The sequence below is a fragment of the Ailuropoda melanoleuca genome, chromosome 15 (genome assembly GCF_002007445.2).
Source record: "Ailuropoda melanoleuca isolate Jingjing chromosome 15, ASM200744v2, whole genome shotgun sequence".
NCBI lineage: Eukaryota > Metazoa > Chordata > Mammalia > Carnivora > Ursidae > Ailuropoda > Ailuropoda melanoleuca.
The window spans coordinates 626,779-639,391 of NC_048232.1; the positions used below are offsets into that span (position 1 = coordinate 626,779).

Here is a 12,613-nt window from a genome sequence, read left to right on the forward strand (position 1 = left end):
CTGAGTTTTGGATGGTTACATGGAAACAGCAAAGATCACCCTAGTTCTTCCACAGCTTCTAGGCCAGTGCTGTGCTAAAAAGAATACACACTCAATAAATATTTCATCAATTTAACAAACATTTATTGAGCATCTACGATGTTGCAGACAGTGTACTAAGAACAGGGGACACAAAGGTGATTGGGAGGAGCTCACTTCCCGCCTTGGCGGAGCATGCTGATTTACAGTTGTGAGGAGTTCCATGAAAGAAATTCCTAGCAACGCAGGACGGCTGAAAGAAAGCCTACGGGATCAGCAAAGGAACAGAACTACGGACGGTAGTGAACAGAGAACACAGACGACACGCACGCATCCGTGGGGACCATGTGAACACCAAGAGCGGCATCACACATCGTGGAGAAATAACGAACTAGGAAATGACAGACAAGATACTCTCCGTACGGTGAAAGCAGAATTAGGCTGTGACCCAGACCACACATGCACGTACAGGCCAGCAATTCCAGACGGACTGAACGTGCACACGCAGGCATGCACACACGAGCACGCACACACGCAGGTTATCTTCACGCCTACCGAGCAGGGAAATACTTCATCAACAAGACCAAGACGCTAGGACCACAAAAGAGAAGAATGATAAATTTTACTACAAGATAATCAAAAAGTGTAAGATAAAACATACTCTAAAAAAGTTAAGACAACTGGTAGAGACTGAGGGGAAATATTTGTAACATACATAACAAAGAGTTAGTAGCCAAACAGTTCAGGAACACATCAGTAAGAAAAAGATAATCCCGTAGAAAAAAATGGGAAAAGAAAATGAACAGGCAGCTCACAGAGGAGAATCAGTCAGTTAACGTCTAGGCAGACCATCTGTGCACGTCAGTGATACACTAAGCTGTTCAGCCCCCCCCAGCCTTGAGCAGCACTGGCATCACCAGTATTTAGGGGTGAGTCAATTACTTTGTTTCTGAGGCTCACATCTGATTTGAAAACCACAAGGACCCATCATCAAGTGTCTCTATGGGAACATCTCACAAGAGACAGGCCATTTAACACAAGAAACAGAAGATCCCGACGTAGGGATATTCAGCTCTGTGGTAAATCTTGGATCCCGTGCACTGCTCCCCTGAATGCCTTAGACCACTCTGCTGACCGGGGGACCCTCACGCTGCAGACACTCAGAGCGTGCGAGAAGCCTCGATAATCCAAACACGAGCTGGAGGCAACCACTTTCCCTTCTCATGTACACTGATGGGAAGAGACAAGAATTATTTTTTAAAAAGATGTATTCTCGAAGGAATTTTTAATTAAAAAAAAAAATCAAAAGAAAAATTGAACAGTGCCTAAATCTTTATTTTTCATAACCTACATTTTTTTTTCAAATTAGACAGTTTTACACTGAATGACACAAAAGGAAACTTAAATTATCAATAGTTTACACGTAAGCTTGATTCCAGTCTTAATGAAAAGAAGAACAAAAACAAAGGCCCTCAAGAAAGCTTGCATCACGTCCCGCTCGGCGGACTGGCGGCTGCTGGCTCTGCTTCTGACTTCGATTGTCTGCTGCGCTCTGGGCTGACAGGCCACGAAGCGCACGAGCCCCCAACCGCAGCTCGCTGGCGGCGGGCACGGACACGCACTTTCCTCACCCGCTGCCCTTGTAACAAACTGAACCGGCTTTTTAAATGTAAACTGCGTGATCCTGGCTAATACAGCCTCTTGATCGGTCTTCTGCCACCCGCTAGTGACAATCAGTGAGGCGGGGACAGGCGGGCCAGACCAGGAACATCAGGACACAAACTGGTAAAAAGCAACTACTCTACTGGAAATTCATGTCTGGTGAAGTGGGGCCAGATTCTCATCCCTCTATTTCCAAATTGTAAGTATCCTCACACAATTTTACAAGTTAAAATGTCATTTGTGATTGCTGTTATCTCTGATTCTACACCCTGAGATACTGCTGGGGAAAGGAAAGACTTCCGTTTCTAAGAAGGAACAAAGCCTCCAACTGCTGGCTGCTCGTGCCAGAGCCATCACCTACGCGCTGCATCCCAGCCCCCTCTTGTGCTGGCTCCCATTCTCTTCTGCGAGTGGAAAGTCTCACAGCGATCTCAGAAAGGTGGTTTTTTGGACATTATACAGCTATTTGGCATATCACCTTTGCTTAATTAAAAAGGGTGCTATAAAAATCCCACCAGAGCGAGGTTGGACTCTGGATGCAACAGACTTGGGCCGTGTGGACAGCAGCCGCAGAGCAGTAGGCAGGCACAGAGGCAGTGGGACCACAAAGGCCCCACCCTGCCCGTGCACCGGCCACCACCACAGTGGCTGGCTGTGCCCCGTGGCTGTCACGAGTGACCACCTTCGTCCTGCCTGCAGTGGACGGCTACAGCTGGCTCTAGCACACGGCCTGCTGCCAGGGCAAGGATCCGTCATTCCTGAAGACCAGTCTCTCAGCTCCACAGGGTTTGCAGCCCAGGGGTGACCAAGCCTGACCGTGTCCACTCTTCCTGCAAAAACTGCTACATTAAGGACTTCCTGGGGCTTGCCTTTCCAGCTCTTCTTACAGTACTCACGAGTTGGGGCCTCAGAAGTCAATTAACTACTGATTTTTTAAGTCAGCAATCCCTTAGCTACAAAAAAAAGAAATCCCCATGTTCCTTTTACAGGCATCTGCAAAACACTAGCACTGTGAATTTCTAGATATTTGAGTCCCAGCGGCTTCTCTGAAGGAGATGGTCAAGCGCACCAGGGTGGGCTCTCCTCTGGCAGGGCGAATCATGCGTAGCTAGTTATGATTTTAAGTAGATTATCTTTTACTTTCTCCTGAAGCTCCTGCCAGTTTCTGCTTCCTACATTATGCTTTCACATTAGCTATGATTAGTACATATTTACAGACTTGTGAGAAGAGCATGAAAACGTCGGAAGGCTTTGCTAGGACTTCCCATTTCCCTTCTGCAGCAGCAAAGAGGCAGAATCAGTCCAACACACCAGTATCAGAAAAAGAAAAACATCTCAACAAATTAAAATAATATTCAAACCACAACATTTAGTTTATCTACATCCAGCTCAATAGCAACATTTATAATATATCAATAATTTTTATCAGATTTTTCTCTTTAGGGTACCTTTTTAATATGTTCTGATTATTTACAACTGTACAAGCAAAGCACACACTTCCAAGTGCACGTATTTAATACAGTATCGACTATTTGCATTTACAGGATTTCTCAACAATCTGAAAAAGGTCAACCGCTGAAGGTCTTCAGGGTGTATCACAGACACCACTGCCAGGTCCTGTGCCACAGAACGCTCGTTCAGTGACCCCCACGGCGGCAGCCCCACCCAACTGAGCAGCTCTAACCCACTCGTGCCAACCCAGGGGCCAGTCTCCACCAACTCTAAGCTGTCTTATACAAAAGTTAAGGCAAAGTCATTTCAAGTTTAAATAAAATTCAAGTCTTTAAATATTGGATGGAAATAATGTTTTAAAAAGAACCCTCAGTCTTGTTAAATAACCTTTTGTGGAATAAACTGTGTATGGTTACATTTAGCAGGAAATGTTTTAATGTCTGCTGCTTAGAATACTTCAAGAAAAAATTTAGGCATTTTAAAACAAAATAATTTATATTTAACTTTATTATAAACTGCTAGCTTTAGTGCATGCGTGTTCTTCAGAGTGCAGCACTTCCAGAAGGGAATCAGTGAGACCCTTGTCTCGGAGGGAACGGTTAGCCTCCCCACCAAGGGCACCGCAGACACCACACTCCCACGACTTAAGTAACACTTCCACTGTGTGCTGACGCGGAGGTACAGGAAGGCGCCCGCAGAGCTGGCTGATGTGGGGGAGACGCGGGAGCCACGCTGGCTCCCACGCCCTCCTCGCCAGCTCGCAGGAGCAAGACAACATCAGCGTACGTTTTCGTGGGGACACATCAGTGGGCAACCAGGTTTATGTTTTCATTTAAGTTCTATTCACAATGTGCTTTGACTCTATCTTACACAACAGCCACTTGAGACAGGAGTGAGAGGCTGGTTACTTGCTTGCAGCACAACAAAACACAAGGTTTCAGAGCTCTCTTGGGTGCATCTCGCCCAGCAGGTCAAAAACGGGCTATACTTTCTTTAAAAAACAAAAACAAAAACACTAGAGTCACTTGCTAAGATTCTGAATGAAGTACAACTCCCATGCCAGTGAGGGCGCAGCCTGACCCCATCTCTTCTCCAGGCCACACTGACCGTGTTGCCTCCAGCCTCGAGCCCAGCTGTCCTCAGCCCACCCATCGGTCTGGACATCTCAGAGGAACGCGCTGGCTAACCAGTTATTTTTAACAAATGCAGTAGCATCGTCCCGCTTCATTTAGAAAAACTCACTATACATAGCTTGCATTCATAGCCACATGGAGGCTTAATAAAAATATCAATTTGTTAGGATAAATGCATTTTCTATCCTGAAAAAAATCAGACTTATGCATCACCTCCAGTTAAGCACCAACCTAAAATAAGGTTTATATTAATTAAATCCTGAAAAATAGATTTTTTTTCAAGAGGGGGAAAATCCGACTCATGGAAGAAAAATCACTTGCAGGCACCTCACTGGCCTTGTCTACACTGCAAGCCCCTAACCAGCGGCTCATTCTTGGCCCCGAGTGGGACAGTGCTTAGTTGTGGCGAGCCCAGCTCTTTACAGCCCTCCCAGACCTCAGCGCTCACTGAGGGGACTTGGGAGGGGTGCTCTGTTCTCTGTGTGGACGCTTCCCGGAAGCCGGGGGCGAGGGCCGGCGGCCCGGCGGCCTCCTCTGGTCTTTGGGTGGTCCCGGGTTGGACTTGGGGGTAGGGGGCTCTCTCTCAGCGAGCTTTTTTTCTTCCTTCCCGCAACCAACGGCATTGGGCTTTTGTTCTTTTGGGGGCTGCAACGGGGAAGACGGAGGCTCTCTACTCGTCCTCTGACAAATCTCCGCGTAGCTGGGTTTTCTCAATTCCTGGGAAACAGACACAATGCTGGGATTACATGCACAAAAGGACATCTCCAAAATGTGTGAAAGTAAATTCACTTTAGTTGGAAAAGTGAACAAAGTTTTCAGCAGGTACTCAATTCCACACTCAAAAGTGCTGTCACCTGTAAAAGTTCATAAATTTCAACAACTTTTGTTTCCCCTGCAGCACAAGGTTCCCTCCAAGATACTCTAGAAACATAAGAATGGGTAAAACCAGAAAAGGTCCTGAGATAGGCAGTGCCGACCTCTGTGCACTCTCGAGTCACACGAAAGCATAAAAGCAGGTGTAAGAAAAGGTGTCCCTGGAAAGAGCTGGAAGCAGCATCTACCTTCTCCACTCACACGTCCTTGAAAACACCCTCACTTCCCACAGCACGGGCTTCCTGGAACGGCCAAACCACGCAACCCATCACTTTGTACCAAGGAGCTTAAATAATGTTTGTGCCCATTTCAAACCACCAGAAGCTGGCAGTGTGGACTCAGGAAGGGTGAACACACAGTTAAAAACTTTTTTTAAAAAGTTAATTTTTCAGGTAAGTGGAAGCTTGAAATAACAAGAGAAGCTTGAAATAACAAGAGAAACTTAAAACTACGTCACCTCCGTAAGCCATGTACTAACTTAAAAGTAACTGTAATCTATAAAAATGTTTCCTTTAAAGATGCAACATTATGAACAGGGTTTAACTCCCCAGTCTAACTGACAAAAGTTCACGAATCACAATAAACAAGGCCGGGTGAACCAAGGGGGAAGGAGGGACGCAGAGGAGCCGGAGGGGGCCTGCGGCCAGGACGGAGCTGCCTGGGTGGGAGCAGGTGGGCGGGGTGTGCAGCATCTCCCTAGCATCCGCTGGGGCGACACTCGCCCAAGTGATCGGAATCCATGGAGAACACGGGGTGCAGTCTTAGGACTCCAAAAGACAACCTCTCTTAACCAACACTGAAGTAAGAAGCCCATGGGGGCAGCAGGAAGAAATAACCAGGAAACCCAGTGGGAAGTCAAAAGCAATACTCCAGGTATTCAGAGCAGAAAGCACAGCACCTACACACGTAAAAAACCCAGCAAACCAGACTTCACTGAAAATAAGCTGACACAGAAAAAGAACACCAAGCCCCTCCTCCCTGGGGCGGGAAGGGCGGCCGGGACACGTACCGTGGCAGCGCCGTTCACCTGCACCGATTTACTCGCCGTTGTAGTTAGGGCAGAAGGAAGTCTGTCCACACTCGAGGTTTCTCTCTGCTTCTCCACCACCTTGGGATCCCTGTAAAAAATGCCACCCAAGGTTTGTATCTCCCGCTCATGACAGGCAGGGGCGGTCTAAGAGCACGGGAGCCTCGGCAGAAAGCGGTACTTACTCCGGCAGACAGGCAGGGGAGGGGGAGCGCCCATAGGCTGCAGACACAGCGCAGGGAGCCGGCACCAAGGGCTCTCTGGAGGTCACTGCGGGGAGTGTGTTCGTGCTTGCATCCGCGTTCAGGCTCTGGAAACCAGGGAAAGGACAGTTTAACTTGGGTAGAGACATAGCCCTCAGCTTTCTGTTCTAATGACCTTAAACACACCACCAAAGGTCCCAGTCTGAATGACACGGAGGCTTCCCACCTTCCTCTTGGGGGCACTGGGGTCATTCTGCCGGGGCTGAAAGCATGGCCTCGACCAAGGGGAGCAGCTGAAAGCACTGGTAACTAGCAGCATGAGAAAACAGAGCCCTGCCTGTCCTCCAGAGCACTCCCCCACTGCCCGCAAACACCTCGTCACTTCTGGGACTCAGGACCCCCTGGACCTCCACGTTCATTGTCCACAAGCTTGTTTTCTCCATAGAATAAGTGTCAAAGGCATCTTATTCCTGACACCCCAGCGCCTAGCACAGCCTGGCGCCCTCAAATATCTGTTACATATGGAGTTCCCAACCTAATTCCGTATGGCTCCTTCTTGTAACTAAAACCAAAAAGATCGACACTTCAAGATAGACATAAATTTGGGTGTCTCAAGGGGGGTGGCAGGTGTTGACAGTTCCTACCCCTGGCAGCAAGTCTATGATTTCGAAGTTTAACAGCCGAGGAAATGGAAGCTTGGAACGTGGACATTAATCTGTCCTTGGTCGTGGGACAAAGACGTGAGTACCACCAGTGCTCTTACTCCAGAAAGCGCCCCCCACGCACACCAGCAGCTCACCAGGGCAGTCTTCCTCATGCCGTGTGTCGAATACGTCATTGGAAGTCAGTACGTGCGCAAAGAGCGCTTTCCTACAATTCTACTTTCAGGGCAGATCAAAGGTTCAGAGGCAGACGGCACTGAGGCCATCTAGAGGGAGGGGCGGGCAGGACGGCACCATCTGTGCCCCCTGCCCCTGGCGCTGCAGCCCTGCCAGAAAACCAGACTCTTCCAAGTCCATGCTCAGCTGAAGGAAGCAAGGCCGGCGGGAATGTGGGAGTGCAAAATGCCTCCTTTCTGTAAAGGTGCATCTACTCCAGGGTATGGCCTTGCTTTGCCGGAGTGCAGACGGCAGCCAGCGTGTGACCCAGCTCACATATGGGGACGAGCTGCCTAGCCCCTCCCCGCCAGCTCCCACACTCAGGCGCCAAGGCAACAGAAAAAGCGGTGGCAGGGGCTCCACGGAGAAGCTGTGGCTCCCCCTGCTGTGGAATCCAGCCAGGCTTGTTTAAAGTAGATATTGTTTCTTAAAAAACCTAACTTTAAAAAAAAATACACAGAGAGACTAGAAATGTAAAAAATTGTAGTTGCTGCTTTTGAAGCGGGGTGGAGGCTGGCCTGTTCTCCTCCTGTGCCTGCCACCAAGGGGAGTAAGGCCAGGGGGGACATTGGAAGTCAGGGTTCCTCAACCACACTGGCTCTAACATTACTGGAGAAGGCAGCAGTAACCCAGAGACCACTGTCTGAAAGTTTAAGACTTAAAATAATGCACAAGACACACCAAACGCAGTATGTGATTGTTACTGTAACGTACAGATTCCTGGAGTCCACTCCACCTCAAAGGTGAACAAGAGAAGCAGGAACCATGCAGCAGCAGGACGAGGACTGAACACGGGGCTTTACAAATCCCTCCCTGAGCCCTGGCCTGGACACAGAGGGACTCCTATCTGGGGGTAGTAGGTGACTGTGGTGTAGAGCCAGGCAGAGATCTCACAGGAGGACACGTTACCGTGGCAACTTGTTAGGTGTCCCACACCTCTGGCCCCCGAGAGCTCACGTAGGCGCCACACGTCAGTCCCGGCAGCTGCACAGACCCTCGTGCCTTGTTAACTGTTACAGAACCCAGAAGGAACACTGTAGACAAGTGCGCTCTGGCTTCTGTAGCTGGCCTGATGCTTGGGGATGTAATCAGCGCAGAAGAGGGAGAGCAGCTAGTGTGGTCGCACACCTGACCAAAGCCGCCAACCAGTACTACGGTAGCATGTTTCTGGGCTCCTTGTTAGAGCGTGGGTCACTAAAAATTGTATCACTTCTGTTGTAACTCAGATTTCTGTTTTATTTTGTAGACTTGTAAAACAAAAGCAGGTTCTGAGTAACAACAATAAAAGTGTATCTGAGCCTCGGGGTGACAGAGAGCGTCTGTACGGCACATGACGCCGGTTTCCACCTCTGACCTTGGAAGGCAGTGAGGGAATTAACAGAGAAGGTCTAGCCCGGGTTCAAGCCTGACCCTTCCACTCCAGGTCCACGTGGTCTCTGGATCACTCGCCCTCTCTGAAGCTCTTTCACATACAAAGACTGCCTGTTCGAAAGCGTGGCAGAGCGCCTGGTGCAAACTCGGCACTAAGCAAACATTAGCGGTATGTATCTTACCCTTTCTTTTGAGGACCCTATTAACAAGCTAGACAGCCTGTTTTCAAACAGGTCCTCTGTCTTGAGGTGGCCTGCTGCCCCAGGCAACGGAGGGAAGTTGGACAGTCCCAATTCGAAGCTCGGGGAGGGGGGCTTTGGTGGCGTTGGAGACTGAGTTTGACTCCTCTGAAAGAGAACAACACTGTCATGTTGCAGAAGCACAGACCGTCCGAGACGGAGACACAGAGCAGAAGGGCAGGCGACCAATCCGCTCTAGCTCGATTTCCGCCTCTGTCTCCCAAACACCGCCATCCTTCGTCATTTAAGCAAAGGTCATCTGTTAGGCAACCGTAACCATCAGGAGCACAGCTGCAAAGCCGAACCCTCTGGGGACCACCCCGGCTGTATGGAGCTACCTCTCTGCGATGCCAAGACCGTCTGGTTTCCGGTCCGCAGTCAGCCAACACAGACCAGGGGGACACAGGCATGCAGCTGAGCACAGCAGAGACAAGGACGGGCAAGAGTGGGAGGCAAACTCAACCCCCACTGGTCAAACATCACAATAGCCTGAGTATAGCCACTGACCGTACGCATCTTCAGACAAGGACTGTGTTATTACCGGAGTGCCTGTCATCCAACTTACAAAGGAGACAGTGAAAGAAATAAACAAAAAAATGCCACTCTGAACTCTCTGAAACTTATGTTAAGAAATTTTACAAAGATTTGTTTAAAAAAAATAGTTTAAGAAGGGGGAAAGGGCTTCAGTTATCTGAAACCTAATTCAATCAAACACTCTATATTTTAAAATCGTTATGTAAAAACATGGTATTTGATGACAGATTTTTATCAGATTCCTTATTTTCTTCATAATAATTATATCTAAGAATAATTTATAAACCCAAGATCCCAGAAGAAAGGCAATGATGTATCTTTTTGAAAAATTATCAAAGCAAATTGCTTTAACAAGCTACAGTCATATTTTGAGTGTCCAGTTGCTTGGAGAAGATAAGGAACAGAAGGGCGACAGCTGTCTCTGTGGAAGGCAGGATACTCTGGAAACAATGCTTTCATGGGTCTCACTTAGCTGCAAAGGACCAACACTGCCCAGCAGCTTAAACGAAAAGAAAGATGATTCCCTATGGAAGCAGAATCTGGAGAAAATCTGTTAGAACTCAAAAGACAGCAGGTTAAAGAGTGAAAAGAGACCCACACTGACAAAAATCCCACCATCTCGTGGGAGAATTCATCCCAAATGACAGAACAAGATAAAACCATAGCCAGAGATCTAAGCAAAACAGATATAATGTACTTGATAGAGAACTTAAAGTAATGATCATAAGGATACTCATGAGCTTGAGAAAAGAATAGAAGGCATCAGGGAGACCCTTACCACAGAGATAAAAGAGCAAAAAAACCCAAAAACAACAAAAACAACAATCGATCAGAGTATGAGCATAATACACAAGACTGGAAACAGGCCTGATGCGATGAACCTCAGGCTGGAAGAAACAGGAATGAATCAGTGACCTAGAAGATGAAGTAATGGAAAGTAATGAAGCTGAACAAAAGAGAGAAAGAATTATGGAACACGAGAAGAAACTCAGGGAACTCAGCAACTCCTTCAAACGTAACAACATTTTTGTCACAGGAGTTCCAGAAGAAGAGAGAAAAGGGGGCAGAAAGTTTATGTGAGGAAGTAACAGCTGAAAACTTCCCTCATCTGGCTGGAAGGAGACCATGGACATCCCTACCCAGGAGGGAAAAAGAACTACCATCAAAATCAACAAAAGCAGGCCAACACCAAGACATACTGTAATTAAATTTGCAAAATATACTGATAAAGAAAAAGCCTTGAAAGCGCCAAGACAAAATAAGTCATTAACTTACAAAGGAAGACCCATAAGGTCAGCTGGAGATTTCTGAACAGAAACCTGGCAAGCCAGAAGGGAGTGGCATGATATATTCAATGTGCTGAATGGGAAAAATCTGCATCCAAGAACACCACATGCAGCAAGGCTTTCATTCAGAATAGGAGAGACAAAGGGTTTCCCAGACCAACAAAACCTAAAGAAGTTCATGACCACTAAACCAGCCCTGCAACAAATATTAAAGAGGACTCTCTGAGGGGAAAAGAGAGACCAAAAATGACAAAGACAGGAAAGGATCAGAGAAAATCTCCAGAAACAACAAAACAAGTAATAAAATGGCACTAAATACGTATCTATCAACAATCACTCTGAATGTAAATGGACTAAATGCTCCAATCAAAAGACACAGGGCATCAAAACAGATTAAAAAAAGCAAGGACCATCTATGTGCTACCTATGAAAGACTAATTTTCGACCCAAAGACACCTCCAGATTGAAAGTGAGGGGGTGGAGAATCATCTACCGAGCAAATGCATGTCAAAGAAAGCCAGAGTAGCAACACTTGTATCAGACAAACTAGATTTTAAACCAAAGACTGTAACAAGAGATCAAGAAGGGCACTATATCACAGTAAAGAGGACAATCCAACAAGATCTAAAAACTGTATTTATGCAGCCAACATGGGAGACACAAATATCTAAATCAATTAATAAAAAACATAAACTTATTGGTGCTAATACAGTAACAGTAGGGGACTTTCACACCCCACTCACAGCAATGGACAGATCATGTAAGCAGCAAATCAACAAGGAAACAATGACTTTGAGTGACACACTGGAGCAGACGGACTTCACAGATATGTTCACAACACTGCATTCTAACATAGCAGAATACACATTCTTTGCAAGTGCACACAACACACATTCTCCAGAAAAGACCACATATTAGGTCACAAAGCAGGCCTCAACAAGTACAAAAAGACTGAGATCATACCATCCATATTTTCAGACCACAACGCTATGAAACTTGAAGTCAACCACAAGGAAAAAATTGGGGAAGACCATAAATACAAGGAGGTTAAACAACATGCTACTAAACAATGACTGAATGGGTCAACCAGGAAATCAAACAAGAAATAAAAAAACACACAGAAACAAATGAAAATGAAAATGCAGTGGTCCAAAACCTTTGTGATGCAGCACAAGCTGTTCTAAGAGTGAAGGATATAGCAATACAGGCCCACCTCAAGAAGCAAGAAAAATCTCAAACAACCTAACCTTCACACCTAAAGGAGCTAGAAAAAGTACAACGAAGCCTAAAGCCAGCAGAAGGAAGGAAATAATAAAGATGAGAGCAGAAATAAGTGATACAGAGACTAAAGAAAACAACAGAACAGATCAATGGAACCAGGAGCTGGTTCTCTGAAAAAACTAGTAAAACTGATAAACTCCTAGCGAGACTTACCAAAAAGAAAGGAGAAAGGACCCTAAATAAATAAAGTCACAAATGAGAGAAAAGAAATAACCAACACCACAGAAATACGAACAATAATAATAAAGAGGATATTATAAAAAAAACTATATGCCAAAAAACTAGACAACCTGGAAGAAAAGATAAATTCCTAGAAACATATAATCTACCAAAACTGAAAAACGAAGAAAAAGAAAATCTGAGCAGACCAATAACCAGCAGAGAAATTGAATCAGTACTTAAAAAAAAATTCCCAACAAACAAAAATCCAGGGCCAAATGGCTTCCCAGGGGAATTCCACCAGCATTACCCTAACTGTAAAATTAGATAAAGACTCCACTTAAAAAAAAGAAAACCTCAGGCCAATGTCCCTGATGAACACGGACGCAAAAATTCTCAATAAAATACTAGCAAACCAAACCCAATAATACATTAAAAAAATCGTTCACTACAATCAAGTGGGATTTGTTCCTGGGCTGCAAGCATGGTTCAATATT

General features: G+C 46.2%; 1 protein-coding gene across 5 annotated transcripts in view; it reads right to left on the bottom strand.

Moving 5' to 3' along the window:
* Positions 1 to 1,332: 1,332 nt before the first annotated feature.
* LARP4B (La ribonucleoprotein 4B) overlaps positions 1,333 to 12,613 on the bottom strand; it is a 65,038-nt gene continuing 53,757 nt past the window's right edge. For 3 of the 5 annotated variants that reach the window (XM_034644209.1, XM_034644210.1, XM_002924265.4), the window contains 4 exons: positions 8,800 to 8,964; positions 6,351 to 6,475; positions 6,148 to 6,256; positions 1,333 to 4,982 (listed from right to left, as the gene is read on the bottom strand). In XM_034644209.1, coding sequence (XP_034500100.1) covers positions 4,710 to 4,982; positions 6,148 to 6,256; positions 6,351 to 6,475; positions 8,800 to 8,964 — 672 coding nt within the window. In that variant the 3' untranslated portion in view covers positions 1,333 to 4,709. The remainder of the gene's footprint in view (positions 4,983 to 6,147; positions 6,257 to 6,350; positions 6,476 to 8,799; positions 8,965 to 12,613) is intronic. The other 2 variants (XM_034644211.1, XM_034644208.1) reach the window with 1 other exon arrangement.